The 17328-nt window shown below is 48.5% G+C and overlaps 5 protein-coding genes across 5 annotated transcripts; all 5 read left to right on the top strand.

Annotated features, from left to right (window-relative positions):
* Positions 1-353: 353 nt before the first annotated feature.
* Positions 354-5372, top strand: COCVIDRAFT_27361 (hypothetical protein; the record flags this gene model as incomplete). The annotated part of the gene is made up of 7 exons (XM_014700300.1): positions 354-807; positions 855-1008; positions 1056-2684; positions 2736-3204; positions 3253-3312; positions 3361-5242; positions 5302-5372. The coding sequence occupies 7 exons, from the start codon at positions 354-356 to the stop codon at positions 5370-5372; spliced, it is 4719 nt and encodes a 1572-aa protein (XP_014555786.1).
* A 705-nt stretch (positions 5373-6077) lies between these two features.
* On the top strand, positions 6078-6542 carry COCVIDRAFT_38498 (hypothetical protein; the record flags this gene model as incomplete). The annotated part of the gene is made up of 3 exons (XM_014700299.1): positions 6078-6090; positions 6220-6336; positions 6496-6542. The coding sequence occupies 3 exons, from the start codon at positions 6078-6080 to the stop codon at positions 6540-6542; spliced, it is 177 nt and encodes a 58-aa protein (XP_014555785.1).
* A 775-nt stretch (positions 6543-7317) lies between these two features.
* Positions 7318-9490, top strand: COCVIDRAFT_38497 (hypothetical protein; the record flags this gene model as incomplete). The annotated part of the gene is made up of 5 exons (XM_014700298.1): positions 7318-7981; positions 8033-8237; positions 8287-8569; positions 8624-9208; positions 9431-9490. The coding sequence occupies 5 exons, from the start codon at positions 7318-7320 to the stop codon at positions 9488-9490; spliced, it is 1797 nt and encodes a 598-aa protein (XP_014555784.1).
* Positions 9491-10350: 860 nt separating this feature from the next.
* Positions 10351-12089, top strand: COCVIDRAFT_27359 (hypothetical protein; the record flags this gene model as incomplete). Its single annotated transcript, XM_014700297.1, has 3 exons — positions 10351-10635; positions 10695-11038; positions 11090-12089. 3 exons carry the CDS (start codon positions 10351-10353, stop codon positions 12087-12089), a joined length of 1629 nt encoding a protein of 542 aa, XP_014555783.1.
* Positions 12090-13783: 1694 nt separating this feature from the next.
* Positions 13784-16720, top strand: COCVIDRAFT_38495 (hypothetical protein; the record flags this gene model as incomplete). The annotated part of the gene is made up of 6 exons (XM_014700296.1): positions 13784-13897; positions 13983-14297; positions 14502-14636; positions 14687-14758; positions 14812-16516; positions 16551-16720. The coding sequence occupies 6 exons, from the start codon at positions 13784-13786 to the stop codon at positions 16718-16720; spliced, it is 2511 nt and encodes an 836-aa protein (XP_014555782.1).
* Between the last annotated feature and the right edge of the window lie 608 nt (positions 16721-17328).

Below are 17328 nucleotides of genomic sequence, written 5' to 3'. Positions count from 1 at the left end.
CACAGGTAAGCCGTCGACCTGGGGATATGGGCTTTCATAAGTAAGTATCGTTGCATGAAACCAACGCTCCGAACGCGCCAGTACAACTGTTTATGCTCGTCCGTTTGTTATCTTCAGCTTGTGTGTACCACATCTACCACTGACCGAAGCGCGTTGCCAAAGTCAACCGTCACTTCCTCACAACGACCAGGGAAGGCGCGGAGAGAATGTCAACTCTCCAAGCTTTGCTACCCCTCACATTCACCACACAACTTCCCTTCTACCAGGAATCTTCCCAAGTATTGCCATTTAGAATCCCCATTGCCTATTTCCTCTCACTGTTCATTGCATCACGCCTGCTGTCTACAATCCCAATGGCCGACCAGGCTGCTCGGAGACGCATGCCTGCAAAGGGACAGAAGCCCTCTCGTCTTCGTCATGAAATCCGGCCAGAATCAGCCGAAGACAAGAGAGAAAGTCATAACCATGTTGTTCAAGAGCCGCACAGCGACGTGGTCATCCCCAATACCCAAACCGATTCCAGCAGACATGCCAAGGAACACTTAGAAATCTACGACTCCACATCCGATTTGTCCGATATCCCCTTGAGTCCCAATTCGCTAGCCACCCTCAGTCGCTTCGGAGCGTCCAAAAAGACAAGCGTTTTGGAATCCGATCCGGCTATTTTCAAGACTTTCACGAAGAACCCTCCTGAAATTGAGAGTGCATCAGTCTTTACACCGCATGTATTCCCTCACAAGCAACCTACCGTCCATAAAAGCTCGAAATTGTCATCAAACCAGGAGAGCCGCAAACAGGAATCGCATGGTAGAGAAGATGCCGTATTCCTATGCATCAGACTGACGTGTGGATAGATGATCCTCCACTCGCTACAGCAGCAGCTGTCCCTTTGCAAGGAGTCACAGCCCTATTCAAAGATGTGCAGGATAGTACACGATTCCAAGTAATGCAATCGCCTAGTTCATTATCTAAGTTTCCAACGTCCCTCTCCCTTGCTAAAGAACCTGAGTAAGATCCCATGACATACTGGCAAATGGTTTTGCTGACAACTTCAGAACCACAGAGAGGGAAATAGCACTTTCCCTTCCACCGTCATCTCCAGGCATCAAAATGAAGGACCCGGCAAAAAACAATGTCAGTCTCAAGAAATACAAGGAGCACTCGAAGAAATCGCCAACCCAACGACTGGGTGGATCATGGCCTTTTCTACAAACCCATTCTGTTGGTCACATCCACAACTTCAACAACGCTGGTGGAGCTGTACCTAATGAGGTTATCCAATTGCCCGAACTTTCTGCATTCCAGACATGCAATGCCCAGTCCCAAGTTGTCTCCAAAGTTAATGTGGAGTTTCCGCTTTTCAATCATGATCACAAGAAACTCGCACCAGACTGCTCAACTCACGAAACACATGCCCGGAAAGAAACCCATACTGAGCTTGGGACAGTAGCGTACGACGAAATGAGAGATCTGGCTCAATGTATGCCTCTGGTTCTCTTGGATACATCGGCGCAACACGCCGTTCCAACTTCTGCTTTGCAGCCTTCGTCTCTTATTAGTGGGCAACTCCATATCGCCGAGACGGGTGAGAAATCCGTACACGCAAGCGATGATGAGACCAAAGGGTCTCAGTGTAAGATGGGCAATGTGAAACACCAAGATCCGATTTCATCTGAAAAGGCCCGTGAAGATACTGTACCAGATTCCATTGACCTCAGAGGTGATCAACACGAGCGCCAGTCTCAAGTGCATCCAAGCTACAACTTTAAACCACCTATTGCACGAAGTGTCACATCTAGATATATATTGCACGGGACTTCAAGCAGAGGAGGATCAGATCGCGTAACCAAACCACGAGGAAATTCACGTGGGGACAGCAAATCTACATCCAAATTATTCAGAGCATCCACGTCACCTGCCATCGAACGCTCGGTTGAGGACTTAAGACTGGCGTTCTTGGCAGAAAGCTTCCGAAAGCATCACGAGTACACCACACAATTGAAAAATAGTCAAGAGCAAGTTACCACACTTCTCCAACAAGTTGACCGCCAGAGAGAAATGATTGCAGACTACATGAAGCAGCGAGATGAGCAGAAGAAGACATTGAGCAGTCTGACCAGCAAAGCGAAAAACAACCAAAAGTTCCTAGAGGGCCTCCGGAATGACTGTGAAAAGTTGAAAAAACTGGCTGCGACGACTGAGGAGCACAAAAAGAAAGTCCTGCAAGCAAAAATAACTGAAATCGAAGAAGAGAAGCGGGGCATTGTGGAAGATTTTGAAACGGCCGCTTACAAACTCTCAAATAGTCAGAGGAAAATGAGGGCGGTGGCTGATGAGCTCCATGTACAACTTGCTGTAGCCAATTCAGTGAACAAAGCTTTGACCGAAAGATTGAACAGACTAGAAGCGGAGTGTACAAGCGAAAGGGAAAAGCGAGAAAAGATTGAGAACGAAGTCTTCGGTCGAGTTCAAAGCCTGCAACGCCAGTTCAACGACGGTTCGAATCTCGTAGCGAAGAAACTAGAGCTGCTGCAAACTTCGATCGAGAAGGCTGCCACGCACAACCCCCAAAACACCAAAATCGAGGAATGCCTCAGCATACTGAATAACCTACAAAAGGAGTCCGTCTTGACGTTGGAAGACGTCCATAAGGCAGAGGGAATATTGCGCATCGTCCAGGAACGGTACGTGGCACCCCAACTTAAAAGGAAGCGCTGTTCTGACACGTGAAATAGCATCGAATCTGGTCTAAAAGAATTCTCCCGGGCGCTTGTTCGCAGTGCCCCACCCAGTACAGATTTTCACGCATCGATAAAAGAACAGTTAGATGATTTACGAACAAAAATGATGAGATATGAAGAGATTGCTGCCGAGAATCGTAGGATCAATAGCTTAAACACTGAACTCACGAAGCAGTTGATAGACCAGCAGCATGAATCTTCTCGCCTCATCGAACGAGTTGAACATCTACAGCAGATCGAGGTGAATCTACAGCAACGATCTCGCGAACTGGAGCGCGACCTAAATGACTTGAAGATAGCAACTGACTCATCTCGTTCGGAGATGTCAGCATCTGAAAAGATCAACCTTGACCTGCGCCAACGGCTCAAAGAAGCTGAAAATGAACTGAGGTCAGCCAGCGAAAAGATTGATAACGGAGAAAAACTGCGACAGGGTCTCCAGAAGGACGCAACTGAGTACAAGGTAATACCCTTGGTTCTCAAATAGAAGCGTGAGCTTGACATATCACAGAAGCGTTACGAGGCTGCGCAAGAAGAGAGAACAAAAGCGGTTCAGGAGCATATGGATGAGGTAAGAAAAGTGAGCTCATGAGAACCTCGTCATTAATCCGCTTTGCAGAAGCAGAATGCTGCGACAATTCGTGACACAATCTCGAAGGAATGTGAAATCAAGCTGGCTGAAAAAGAGCACGAACATATATGTGAAATCAACCGACTTCAGCTCATCCTTAGTGAGAAAGAGATGTTCAACTGTTCCCTGAACCAAAGGCTCAGCACTACAGACGAGCAGCTTGTGGAGCTTCAGAAGAAGCTTAAGGACCAGAATGATGAAAATACTGGATTGCGGGTTCAGATATCGCAACAACAATCTGATATGAAGGTGCTGCGTCAAGAGACGGATGACCGAATGTGTCAAATTGGACGAGACGCTCAGAATGAATTGCAATCGAGCCAGGACAAAATCAAGGCATTAAAGCGCGAAAATCAAACACTCCTTTCCAGGCTAGAAAAAGGTTGTGTAGATGAGCAGAGAGAGAAAGAAGTCGAAACGTCTTTGCATGCTGAGAAGGCTCGTTTGCAAGAGGAATTGCGCAACCTGTACTCTGTGGTTGATGACAAGAACAAGGAGGTGGCGCGGATACGCAACGAAGCTGCCGATGAAAACCGAAAGCTCATTGAAGGGCATGGCAATGATGTTCAAGAATATAGGCGCCGCTTGGCTGAAACGAATGCCATGTTGAGGGAAGTCGAGGCGAGGGGTATATTATTGGAAGACCAGTATCAAGCCCGGATTGAGGCGGACCGAAAGGCGGCGGAGTCCAAATTGCTCGCACTAGAAAAGGAATTCGGCAATGCACTCCAAGGAGCCAAAGATCAGAGTGCGCCGAGCCAATGGCATAGCACTCAAGACACGACCCCAGGCCTATCTAATTCCAAATCTGTCCAAAACATACCCACCACAAAACCTCGAAAGAAAGTGAATCGGGATAATCAATCAGTAATAGAGGCTACCCAAGAGCAGACCGGTAGCCTGCAATTTCCGCCATCTGTCCGTGCCGAGATTTCACAAGCCCAATCTATTGACCCAGATCTATTTTCGGTTCTTTTCGATGACGGTAACAGCGCGCAGACAGATGGAATCAATAATAGCTCGATATTCAATCATGGTTTCAATACAGTTCCAGGAACCCAGGATCTAGGGGACTTGACACTTTCGCAAATGTTTTTCTCAGAGAGAGCTGACCAAGATCCACAAGAAGATACCTTGTATCGGGACTTGATCTCAACCGAGCTAACCAGTATAGCATCAGAAGAGCTGACACAAATGCAGAAAGAAGCGGAATCTATCTCAAGACCCAAAGTCCACGGAGAGGGTTCCAAGTCAGATAAGCCTGGAAAGTCTCTGGATACCGGAGAAGCAAGTTCAATTGATATGGGAAGAACCCGCATGGAAAGCTCTCATTCATATTCATCCCAAGAACGACCCAGGTCGCAAGCCAATACATCATCTCGGATGATGCCTCGGGACAGTTCCTCTCCACAGATCGAAACCCTACCTAGGTCTCGAGTATTTCGAATCAAGCTACCTAGTCATCAGGAAAGATTTGACGATATCCCTGAGAATCTCAGCGGCACCGGTCTCCCATATACGCGCAAACGTGATAGAAACCAGACTGAAAGGGATTCGACCTCGAAGAGGCAGCGTGTGTTACCCGCAGCTAGATCCGGAGTCTCTTCTTCTGGCTCCCAGAAGATTTCTTCACGTTCTTCTAGACAGTCTGATACGGGATTGGGCTCATTGAAGAGAGATGCGTCAGATACAAAATGCACTCCCTCGAAATCGCCCCATCCAAGGTCCCAGGACCGTTCTTTTGAGACTCAAAGTCGTACTCACACCCAAGTTTCTCCGGAAAAGGCTTATATATCCCGTCGACAAGGATCTTCGCAGCCATCTACTGCTCTACCAACGCGGCGCTCTTCTCGAGTCGCACGTAGTAAGAGTGAGTATAGCGGATTCTTAGATCTTCAGTATGTAAGAGCTATTAACTTGTAGGTTTAGGCAGAAACGGTACCGCCTTCAGAGATGATTTTAGTGACAGATTCAATGAGGAGCTACAAGGATGGCACTGATCGTTCGACACATCTTCCTTTGGCGCCCGGGTATGACGTGCGTATCATTGCGCTTTTCGCCTGACCGCTGGGGTCACTCAACGGAGACATGTCAAGCCAGTGTGTAGGCTACCCTGGCAAAAGGAAAATAAAAGATTAACACTAGGCACATGAGGATATTAGGATCCAATCTTATCAATCTTTTGCGACATCAATAGGAGGCACATTGTTCATCCGACACAACCTATCACTATATTTTCGGTTCCACGGCAAGTATTTTTTCATGATATTGGAAATTCTGGCAGGGATATCAGTATGCAGTATAAGATTATGAAGAAAAGGAGAAGTTCTTACAAGGAATAACAGTGAGCGGACATGATCGAAGGCATATATCAACTGAGCATGACTAGCAAACGCGGCGAGACAGGGATATTACATAGCAAAAATTATCAAAAAACTATTTTCTCGTATACCTGCAGTCTGAAGAGTTCACTGAAGAGCCTTAAAGCCTGGTCGAAAGTGGGACAGTCTTATGATCTAATCATATATCGCAACTGATTCCTGAGTGTGGAGTGAGGCGGAGGCGAATGGTGGCGATGGAGACCTCAATCAACGCTCATTGGCTGACAAGGGCAACGCCGCAGAACTTCGGCTTCACAACACCAAACTATCCACCTTGGACACAACCACCATTGACGCCGACACGATATATACTCGCGCGTCGCCATGGCGAAGAAAGGTATGCGAAACACCTGCAACTTCAGGACGTGCCCATTGTCGCCGTCCTACACTCCCGATCGCCGGTCAACGTTCCCCCGCGCCCGTCGCAAGTTTGCACCGTATATGCGCTGACCGGAGCGCTCTACAGCAAAGTCCCGTACCATCATGGTGCGCCTCATATCAATGGCAATGACGGGATACTACCGAACCATGCAAAGACCGCGCGCCCACCAGCCACTGAGCATGCTTAAATACGATCCTATCGGTACGAGACCTCTCTACTATCAATCCTGACGACAAGATCGAAGCCACCGCTGCCTGAAAAATGTTCCCTCTATAATTTCGGACATATGCAATAGGAAGGAAACGTGGAGGCTACTTTGATGGCAATGTGATGGTCGAATGATGGCTGATAACCTGGCAGTTCGGAAACAAGTTCTTTTCCTCGAAGCTAAACGCGGCAAGAAATAACATCACACACTTTACACGATACCACCGCATGCGATAATTCTAGCAAAAATTTGGGGGCGAAAATATCGACTGGGTTCTCGAATGGAGTTGCGGGGGGGCGGACGCCGTGGATTGCCGCCTGTACGAGACACAGAACCCGGCAACTGTGATACTCATCAGGCTGTCCAAAGCCTCATACGAAGCGGGACAAAGCCTTGTACAACTATGTACCAAATATTCGCATGGGCTGGCGTTAGATACAGCACACGCATACATCAGAACCATATGTCTGAAATAAGCCGCACCTCATTTCCCGTTTACATCTATGTCTTCGCCTACTCATCGACGTCCACGTGCTCAAATTCGCGTCCCACAATTTCTTCGATGCTATCCCCGAGCCTATGTACCGACTCGCTTTTGTGACACATCGAGACGAGGTTATCTGCCAAGATCAGAGCTCCGCTCCGCTGCTTTCATCGTCTCTTGGCTGGAGCTAATCTGGTCGACAAGCCTCTATCGTGATGCCGGGTTACCCGACTAGGCCGTGCCGACTTCCTGAAGACTTGGACTACGTAACTTGAGGTCTTTTCCTATACCCAAATTCCCCATCTATGTAAGAGCCAAGGCTGGGGTTGAACTTGCCGGGGAAAGGCGGAGCATGTTCAGTCTTGGCTGTGTCGTGTATCTGGCAAAAGTGTCGAACTAGCAGACGCAAATCGTAGTATAAAATGAGATCTACTAGCATTTTTCTCGTTTCTTGTTCGACTGTGTTTTGGTCGCCTTTCAAATTCTCAAGATGGATCCCGAAAAGTCGACTGAGAAGCGTTCCGAGCACTCTCCTGACTCCCGCATCGATGATATAGATTATTACCAGTCCCAAACATTACCCCAACGTTTAATCGAGCAACAAGAAGCAGCAAAGAAGTCAGACTCAGCCTCAGGTTTGTTCTCCAAACTTGGTAATTTACCAGAATGGAACGTTCCTGGACACGGTCGCCTCCAAGGCAAGGCACTCAACAACGCCATCGCTTGGTGCTCGTGTCTCGCCTTCCTCATGTTCGGATATGACCAAGGTGTTTTATCTGGTGTCTTGACTCTCGATGACTTCCAACGCCACTTCCCTCTTATGACATCTCGCGAGCGCCAGAACAACTTGTGCTGGCTTGATGCACCGACCAACACCATCCCCAACCCAGACATGTGTACAGGAAGCCCGAGCATCCTCTCAGCTGCCGTTGCTGTGTACCAAATTGGGTGCTTTCTAGGTGCCGTTCTCATCTTGTTCTACGGCGAGATCTGGGGCAGGAAGAGTAGTAGCTTTTGGGGCAGTCTTATCATGATCATCGGAACTATACTCCAAGTTGCACCTGGAGGTGCTAACGGCGGGAATTCTGGAGCCTATGCTTTGCTCTGCATTGGACGGGTTGTAGGAGGAATCGGAAATGGCATGGTCACGGCGAGTAAGCATCGAGGCTATGATACTTCTTTGTAAGAGACTGACATCCGTATAGCGATACCCACCTGGCAATCCGAATGCGCGAAACCCGAAAAGCGAGGACGCTTGATTATCACATCTGGAGCGGTTATTGTGGCTGGTGTCATGATCTCATACTGGGTTACATATGGCTTCTACTTTGTCCCATCAGGCGAGAGCTACAGCTCTGTGAGGTGGAGATTTCCAATCATGTTCCAATCGCTCTTCACCATTCTCGTCATGTATGTCCATCCCTCAGCATCAAATTAACCAAAGCTAATCTTGTACTAGGATCGCTCTCCTCTACTTGCCAGACTCACCACGTTGGCTCGTTATGCGCGGCCGCTACGCTGAAGCTCGTGAACTTCTTGCTCGTCTTGCTGGCGCACCTATCGACTCCGAAGAAGTAGAGACAGAGCTTACTAACATTATTGATGCACTCGAAGCGCAGAGCAAAGACGGCCCGTTCAAAATGAGGGAACTCTTGCACAACGGCCCGAGTCAGAACCTTAGACGCACTACACTGGGCATCGTGTCGCAGTTCTTCCAGCAAATCAGTGGTATCAACCTTATTGTAAGTACCCGGTTGACTTCCATCTTGATTCACATAGTGACCATACTTTTCTAGACATACTATGCAACCTACGTCTTCGAAAACTCACTAGGTTTCGGTCCAGACATGTCTCGCCTTCTCTCCGCCTGCAACGGAACGGAATACTTCCTCGCTGGTCTCATCGCCATCCCCCTAATCGAACGCGTGGGTCGACGCAAACTCATGCTCTTCGGCGCCCTCGGCCAAATGGCCAGCATGGCCATCATGAGCGGCATGACCTCGACCGCCACACCCGACGAATTCGGCGCTCCCATTCTAGAGCCGCGATACGGCATTACAGCCGTCATCTTCATGTTCGGCTTCAACACCTTCTTCGCCATCGGCTGGCTCGGCATGTCGTGGCTGTACCCCGCCGAAATCACTAACCTGCGCATTCGCATCCAGGCAAACGCCCTGTCCACCTGTTCAAACTGGCTCTCCAACTTTCTCATTGTTATGATTACGCCTCCGGCTTTTGCAAACTTGTCGTACAATACGTATACCATGTTTGCTGTGTTTAATGCGGCGATCGTGCCGAGCGTTTACTTCTTTTTTCCTGAGCCAAAAGGACGCAGTTTGGAGGAGCTGGATGTCATTTTTGCTAGTGCGAATCAGATGGGGGTTAGTCCTGTGAAGAGGGCGAGGGAGATGGAGAAGCTGGTGGGGAGGGAGTTGGATGAGGAGATTGCGCGGTTTTTTGGGGGTGATGTGGAGGAGATGAGGCGGAGGAGGAGCAGAGCTTGAGAGATTGATTGAGATTTTCGATGCCGAGGGAGGAGTGCGGGATGGACTGTTGTGATTTTGGGTGGTACTTCTTTTTTTTCATGCACTTTGCCAGTGTAGTACCCAGTCACCTCGACACGAGTTTCCGGTCAACAGCCAGATTGTACCGAGACGGCTTAAGTTGAGAACATTAGACCCTTGTATCACGAACTGTACTACAGACCAAATAGCACCCTGTCGCGATAATGGATGGGTGCCGACCTGCCGACTGCAGCTAGCGTTGCACACCGTCAATATCCATGTCACGCGGAGCTGGCGGCCTCTTCTCCCCTTTTGCAACGGCCCAACACGCCACAACGCTTTCAACTGTGCCCCAACCTCCAGTGTGAGGCTACAACTATGACGTTAATAAGCTTTTTTCGGCTTACCGAACGACTTGGCAAGAGGCCTTGTTCTCCCGCTGCGCATAACGAGCTTCCTGTTTGGGTAAGATGCGTTATTTGATGCGCGCTGGCTACATGGGCATCACGTATAGCATGTTCGACAACATTGGAGAAAGATGCGAACCGGCACTTGCTTACCATGATGAAAAAATGCCCCAGACAGCAGTTTCAATGATTGCGAAACTGCAGCACAGGTTGCATTTTCGACAAGGTGGTGTTTGTCATGAGCCATGGTTTGTGGCCGGTGGCATAACATCCAACCGCGGCAACGAAGTAGTATCGTTGTCTTAACGCATTACTCGTAAGATCTTCATACCCGTGTTATCCGGCCAATCGCAATGATCAGTCTTGCTTTCCAGTTGCCTGATTCAGATTAATCTACTGTACGGCTACCCACATATCGCATTTGGCCTACCCTCGATGCAGTGCTCAACCATGACAGGCGGAAAGAAATGCACATAGCAAGAGCACTCCATGTTATTAAGTGGCTTAGCTTCGTTCGGATTCAACGTATTTAAGAAGGCCGAGAGAAGCGGCCTTCTCGGCAAGCCCACTGCTCAAGCCTTGGTCATCCTTCTTCACGACAAGCTTTTCACCATGGCGCGCTTCACCCAGATTGCTGCCGTCTTGGCAGCAGCGACGCTCAGTCATGCTCGCAAGTCATTCATCACTGAGCGTCAGGTCCCTGCGGATCCTACTGGCGTCACTACCATCAAGTCTGCCCAGGGTGCCGAGATTCGCTACAAGCAGCCTGGCAAGGAGGGAGTTTGTGAGACTACTGAAGGTGTCGACGATTATGCCGGCTACATCAGTCTCAATCCTACTACCAATATGTTCTTCTGGTTCTTCGAGGCGCGTGAAAACCCTTCCGAAAAGCCGTTGGTAAGTACAACCCATACTTCAACTCAAAACTTGGTGGCAACTTTTAACTTTGTCGTCAGACACTATGGTTGAACGGTGGACCAGGAAGTGACTCGCTCATCGGTCTCTTTCAAGAGCATGGCCCATGCAATGTTACCAAGGATTTGAAGACACAACTTAATCCGTATTCATGGAATGAGCACAGCAATATGCTGTATCTCTCGCAGCCCGTTGGTGTAGGTTTTTCCTACGAGACCACAGAAACTGATGCACAGGGTCGATACTCGCTTGTTGATCCCAATACCACAAACACTACCGATGCTGCAGCCATCGGTGCGTGGCATATTCTCCAGGCTTTCTTGGACCTGAGCCCCCAGCTCGACCCGGATATCACTAACTTTACATTCAATCTTTGGACTGAGAGGTTGGTAAATCCGCATCGATACTAGAAATTGCGTTGCTAACTAGTTTCTAGCTACGGCGGTCATTACGGCCCTGCTTTCTATAACTACTTTTACCAGCAAAATGAGAAAATCAAGAACGGGTCTTCCCCTGGTGTTGAGCTTCGCATGGACACTCTTGGTATAATCAACGGAATTGTCGATGAGCAGATCCAGGCTCCTTACTACCCCGAGTTCGCCGTCAACAACACGTATGGTATCAAATCAGTCAACGACACAGTCTACACCTTCATGAAGAACGCCTACTACATGCCAGAAGGCTGCCACGACCAAATTGAATACTGCAGACAGTCCGATCGTACCACCGTAGACGGCTATCTAACATGTGCATCCGCCACCAACCTCTGCCGATCGCTCGTCGAAGAGCCATACTACGCATTCGGAGGCCGAGGCGTCTACGACATCCGCCACCCCTACGACGACCCCACGCCGCCCGACTACTTCCAATCCTTCCTGAACCTCGCCTCAACCCAAGAAGCTCTCGGCGTAAACATCAACTACACCAGCGCCAGCTCCAGCTCCGTGTTCACCGGCTTCGGCCGCACCGGCGATTTCGTCTTCCCCAACTTCCTCGAAGACCTCGAAGAAATCCTCTCCTACGGCGTCCGCGTCGCCCTCCTTTACGGCGACGCAGACTACATCTGCAATTGGTTCGGCGGCGAAGCCGTCTCCCTCGCCGTCAACTTCACCCACGCCGACGCCTTCCGCGCTGCGGGCTACACGCCCTTTCTCGTCGATGGCGTCGAGTACGGCGAGGTGCGCGAGTATGGCAATTTCAGCTTCACGAGAATGTACGAGGCCGGGCATGAGGTGCCGTACTATCAGCCGGAAGCTAGTCTAGAGCATTTTAGGCGCGTGCTCGATCATGTGGTTATTGCGGATGGGAGTCAGGTGGTTACGAGTGGGTATGGCACGAATGGCACGGCCAAGGCGACGCATACGGAGGAGTTTGTACCGTTGCCGCCTACGAGTACGCCGAGTGCTGTTAGTAGGGTGAGGAGGGGGTCGGTGTAAGTTATTTGTGGGGATGAAGTGGGGCTGATGGGGGAGGTTTCGAGCACAGCGTTGAGTTTGGTATACCACAATTAATGATGCCATGAAAATGAAATTAGTAATCATTTACTTTGCACGTTTTCTTCCCTTTAGTTGTGTACATCCTCTTCTTTTTTGTGTGTTAAACTTGTTTATGTTTTCTCTTATAGTATTGCACCATGTTGCTGACTGTACCAAGGCTTTGTTTTTCTCTAACTTTGCAAATGAATTTCTTTCTTGACTAGGGCTCGATCAGATTGACTACTACTATTTACTTTCCCCTTTCTAGTAGTTCTAAATTCCCTCGTTCGGAATCCTGGTTGTTACAAGGCCCTTTTTCCCCGTGTTGTAATAGAACCCAGTTACTCGGTCCCGTATGCTATTGCCCCTGTTCCTGTTCCTTTTCCCAGTTTCTTCTTTTGGAAACATGTTTAGCCATCTAAATCGATTACCTTTTTTTTCGTCATTATTAGAACTTTCCTGAATCCGGTTGTCGAGGATAGGGCTTGAGGGGTGCGCTTGAGCAGCGCTGAGCTTTGGTAGCGCTGAAATGTTGGAACATTCATCGCTCCCCTATACGCGTGCGATCGAGGCATATACAGTAATCATATTGCTTGTCTGAATGGTATTCATGTAGCAATACTGTTGGTTATTGGGTATATATGTGTGTTAGTGTTATGATTATCGTTCTTCCCATTTCCCTCTTTCTCTACCTTTTCATCTATCTGATCTATCCTCCTTGACCGCGAGTTACTTCGCCAAAATATCGAAACAAACTCTCACCGATTTTAGTTGCTAGGTCTTGTGTAATACGTTTTTTTGTTAGATATCCTGGCGTACTCTTTCGTGCGCGAACCTCGCTATATAAAAGCAGCCTCACTCTTATCCTCACCAAGAATAAAATTTTTGTTAGCCCTGTCTTGTAGTAGGTGTAACATGACCCGAATCTTATGTTAAGTTAAGCAAGACAGCGAACAAAGATGGTAGTAGTGAGACCAGCGCCCCTAGACTCTTCTCACTACCTCGCGGACAAAACAATTTAGGAATCATTGTTTCCCGAAGCCGTGGTTGGCAAGCCCTAGGTAGATTACAAAAATTAATCCAGTAGATTAACTGTAAGCGCTACGTCTTTGCGATACATTAGGCACTAATTCTTTACAAAAGCGAAACTATAAGCCGCCCTCTTATAGATTGTTCGGCGAAACGTTTTGCTCGTTGATACATAAAGTTCTTCTGCTGTCCCTTCTTATGATCAATCGCTGTCAATATAGATATTACACGTACCTCTTCACAGTACGTGCTGTTATACCTCTTTTTACGCTAAAAATGGCAGCCATGCATCGGGCAGATCAACACATGGGATTTTCCTCGGAGACGCGGGGTATGTAAATTGACTTTCGCTATCGGACCTACTGCGTAATGCAATAACTGCAAGCAGTAGGCAACATATCGTTACGATTATGACCTCACACTTTAGTGCTAGCGCTTACAGGTAGTCATATATCTGGGACCCCTTATTCAATGCAAGTGGGCCAGGTCTGCCTCAACAACTTCAGCTTTCTCACGATGTAGTGTCGATGCAAATTTCTTCTTCAACACTCTCTTATTCTACGCCCGTTTGGTGCGTGTCCGCTCATTTTCACACGATCTCTTACTTTTTTCCACCACCGTTCATCATGGGTTGGAAATCATACCTTTTACCACTGTTTCTGGGAGCTGTTGCTGGATTAGAACAGCAACAGGTTGTTCCACGTACTTTCATTGTCGAATATGAGGATCCCGGGGTCGGGGTAATGCTTAACTCAAAAATGAATGAATTATGCTAAATACTCCTAGCTACGTACATCCACCCTCAAGACTCTTGACGTTACCAAGGTACTGGACTGGAATTACGATCTATTCAAGGGCGCTACTGTTCAATTCAACAACGATAAATCCTCTGATGAACACATGTCTTCATTGATTTCGCATCCAGCCATCAAAAACGTTTGGCCCAAGACGATTATCTCTATACCTAAACATGAGGTTGGAGGGGTTGAATCATCTGGGTTAGCGAGCTCATCCCAACTCGTGGCCAGAGACCTCCAAGGCAATCAGACATACTCGCCCCACGTTATGACCCAAGTCGACAAGTTACACGCAAAGGGCATCACTGGTAAAGGAGTTAAAATCGCAATTGTTGACACTGGAGTAAGTATCCTAGTTAGAGCCAGCAGTATGAGCAGGCTCGTTCAAGTGAAGTGACCCAGTCCCGCAGTACAACTGTTCCCAAGATCTTAGAGATCATCTTAACCTCGTACCCCGGCCGGGCTGACGTTGATCCCTTGCCAATGGAACGAGATGCTAAAGACTCTGCTTTATGTGCTCTAGATATAACTACTGACCTTGACCTAGATTGATTATACCCACCCAGCACTCGGTGGATGCCTCGGAGCCGATTGCTTAGTTGTCGGTGGTTATGATTTCGTTGGTGATGCGTACAACGGATCAAATACTCCTATTCCTGGTGGTGATCCAAAGGATTGTTTTGTATATGCCCTTTCCTCGAGAGCTGCATTCATAGGCTGAACTTAAATTAGGGACACGGTACACACGTGGCTGGTATTATCGCTGCCCAAGAAAATAAATATGGGTTCATAGGGGCTGCACCTGTAAGGGCTTCTTCAAGGGCTATGAAACAAGTCTTCTAATGGATCTATCTTAGGGCGCCAGCCTAGCAGCCTACCGGGTATTCGGTTGCAATGGTTCGTCTAGTAATGACGTTGTCACAGCTGGCTTCCTTCGCGCACAACAAGATGGGGCTCATATCATCACTGCCTCTCTTGGATCGTCTGGCGGATGGAGTGAGAGTTTCCCTGACGTTATTGCTTCCCGAATCGTTGCCAAGGGCGTTATTGTTATCGTCGCCGCTGGGAACTCTGGTGACCAAGGATTGTTTCAAGCAAGTTCCCCAGCTGGAGGAAACGGTGTTGCTGCTATTGCTTCTTACGAGAACACTTTGGCGCCTGTATTACTGACGCAGTCCTCTTATTCCGTTTCCAACGAAACAAAGCAGAGCTTCAAATGGGCTCCAGGCAAACCAGGCAATTGGACAGGCGCCGATGTACTACCACTGTGGACTCCACCATTGAACAGCAATCAGACTGCGAATGCTTGCGGTCCTATTTCTGGTAATACGACGGACCTTGCTGGTAAAGTCATTCTTCTCCCTTTCAACGACTGCGTTGATTCAAATGTGCAAAGCGCATTGAAGCTCGGGGCCAATTACATCATGGTTTCGAACAAGCCGAACACTAATGAAGGGAACATCAACCTCGAGCCATCTCCAGGCTTCCTAGGTATTGGTATGGTCCCTGCCACGCTAGGCACTAAGTGGTTCGCAGATCTGGCCGCAGGAAAGGTTGTCACGTTGGATTTCACTGGTTTCGCCACCAGCCCAGTCACGCTTGAACAGCCCCCTAACAACAGCACTGGCGGACATGTAAGCTCCTATACTTCCTGGGGACCTTCTTTTGAAGCCGAAATAAAGCCTTCATTTGGTGCTCCGGGTGGGAAGATCATATCAACGTGGCCTGTTGCCTTGGGTTCTTACGCCATACTGTCTGGTACTTCCATGGCCTGCCCACTTGCTGCCGCTATATACGCCCTCCTATCAAACGTACGGAACACCTTCGAACCCATCGAGCTTCAAAATCTACTTGCCAGTACAGCTAAGCCTGTTCAATCCAATGGTAATATGAGCGCTTTAATTGCGCCTCCTGCGCAACAAGGAGCTGGACTGATCCAAGCGTATGACGCGGCCTATGCCACTACAGTATTAAGCCGTCCAGGTCTTGCTTTCAACGATACCATTCGATTGACTAGCGAAACCTTTACTATCTCTAATACTGAGGATAAGGACGTCACCTATGAGCTAGACGTTATTGGCGCTGCTACTGCTTACACATTCTCTGGTAGTATCAGGCCAGCTACGCCCCCCGACCTCGACGGCTCCTTCGCAAAAGTGGACCTAAGCGACTATAAAGTTACCATCCCTGCAGGTGGAAAAACTACAATCGCTGTCAAGGTTACACCCCCGTCAGTTCCTATTAGTCGACTCCCAGTGTACGGAGGATATATCCGGATCAACGGTACAAACGGCGAAAGGCTTTCTATCCCCTACCAAGGCATTGTTGGAGACCTCAATTCTGTGATTGTTATGAACGGAACGTACCTATCAAACTCCAACAGCGGCCCTGACTATCCGCCCTTTAACAATACCAATTCGACCTTCGTATTCCCACAGGCCGATAGGGCGAACATCGATCTTATCACCGACGACCTTCCAGTTGCTGCTGTTGACTTTGTATTTGGATCCCCGCTTCTCAACATCCAAATTGTGTCAACCAGCAAACAGTCAGTCAATCTTGGTCACGCCGCGGGCTCACCGTTCAATCACACTAGCCGTGGATTTTTTCCCCTTTACTTGGAACGGACAACTGGATGATAAATCTTTTGTCCCAGCGGGTAGTTACAAGTTCCGTGTTTCAGCGTTGCATATCTTTGGTGACCCAGACCGGCCGCAGGACTATGACGTTGCTGAGACGTCTTCCTTCAAGATTTCCTACAAATAGTGTCTGTGAGGGAGACGAGTTCTGTACTGCTTTTTTGTGCGATTGTCTGGCGATTTCTTGTTTCAGCCTTTCACTCTTTACCTTTTATTGTATGTATTATTTTAAGAACAGTCAATTTCTTCTCATTTCAAACGAAATCGAATTTCAACTGCTTGCTTTCACACGTATTTTTGATGGTGGCCAACAGGGGGTATGTTGACATGGAATACCGGGAGTGGCTGAGATCTACGGCTTAGTATTCTGTACTAAGTTCATCAAGTCAATCAAGTGAGACCTTCAGGATGATTGAATAGGATGTTGAGGGTAGTTGAGATATGTGGCCTATTGTTGTTGCACACTTCGCTGCAGTGGACGCCTTCTGACACTGCCAATGATGACTTTACCCGATCAGCCACCGGGGGGCTTGGCGGCGACATTCTACCTAGGCAAGGCGCACTCACCCCTCAATGCTTAATATCCTCGCGTACAACTGGCTACAGAAATTCGAAGCATGGCGCAGATCGTGCTGGGCATCGGCCCCCACTGGCGGCCTGATTCACATGTAACCGAAGTTGACTCGACGAACTTTCGCCTTAGTGTCGACCTACCCTAGACATTCGGACCGTAGT

Source organism: Bipolaris victoriae (assembly GCF_000527765.1).
Source record: "Bipolaris victoriae FI3 unplaced genomic scaffold scaffold_51, whole genome shotgun sequence".
Taxonomy (NCBI): domain Eukaryota; kingdom Fungi; phylum Ascomycota; class Dothideomycetes; order Pleosporales; family Pleosporaceae; genus Bipolaris; species Bipolaris victoriae.
The sequence above is the reverse complement of the archived record's forward strand: the minus strand, read 5'-3'. Positions and strand labels throughout refer to the sequence as shown.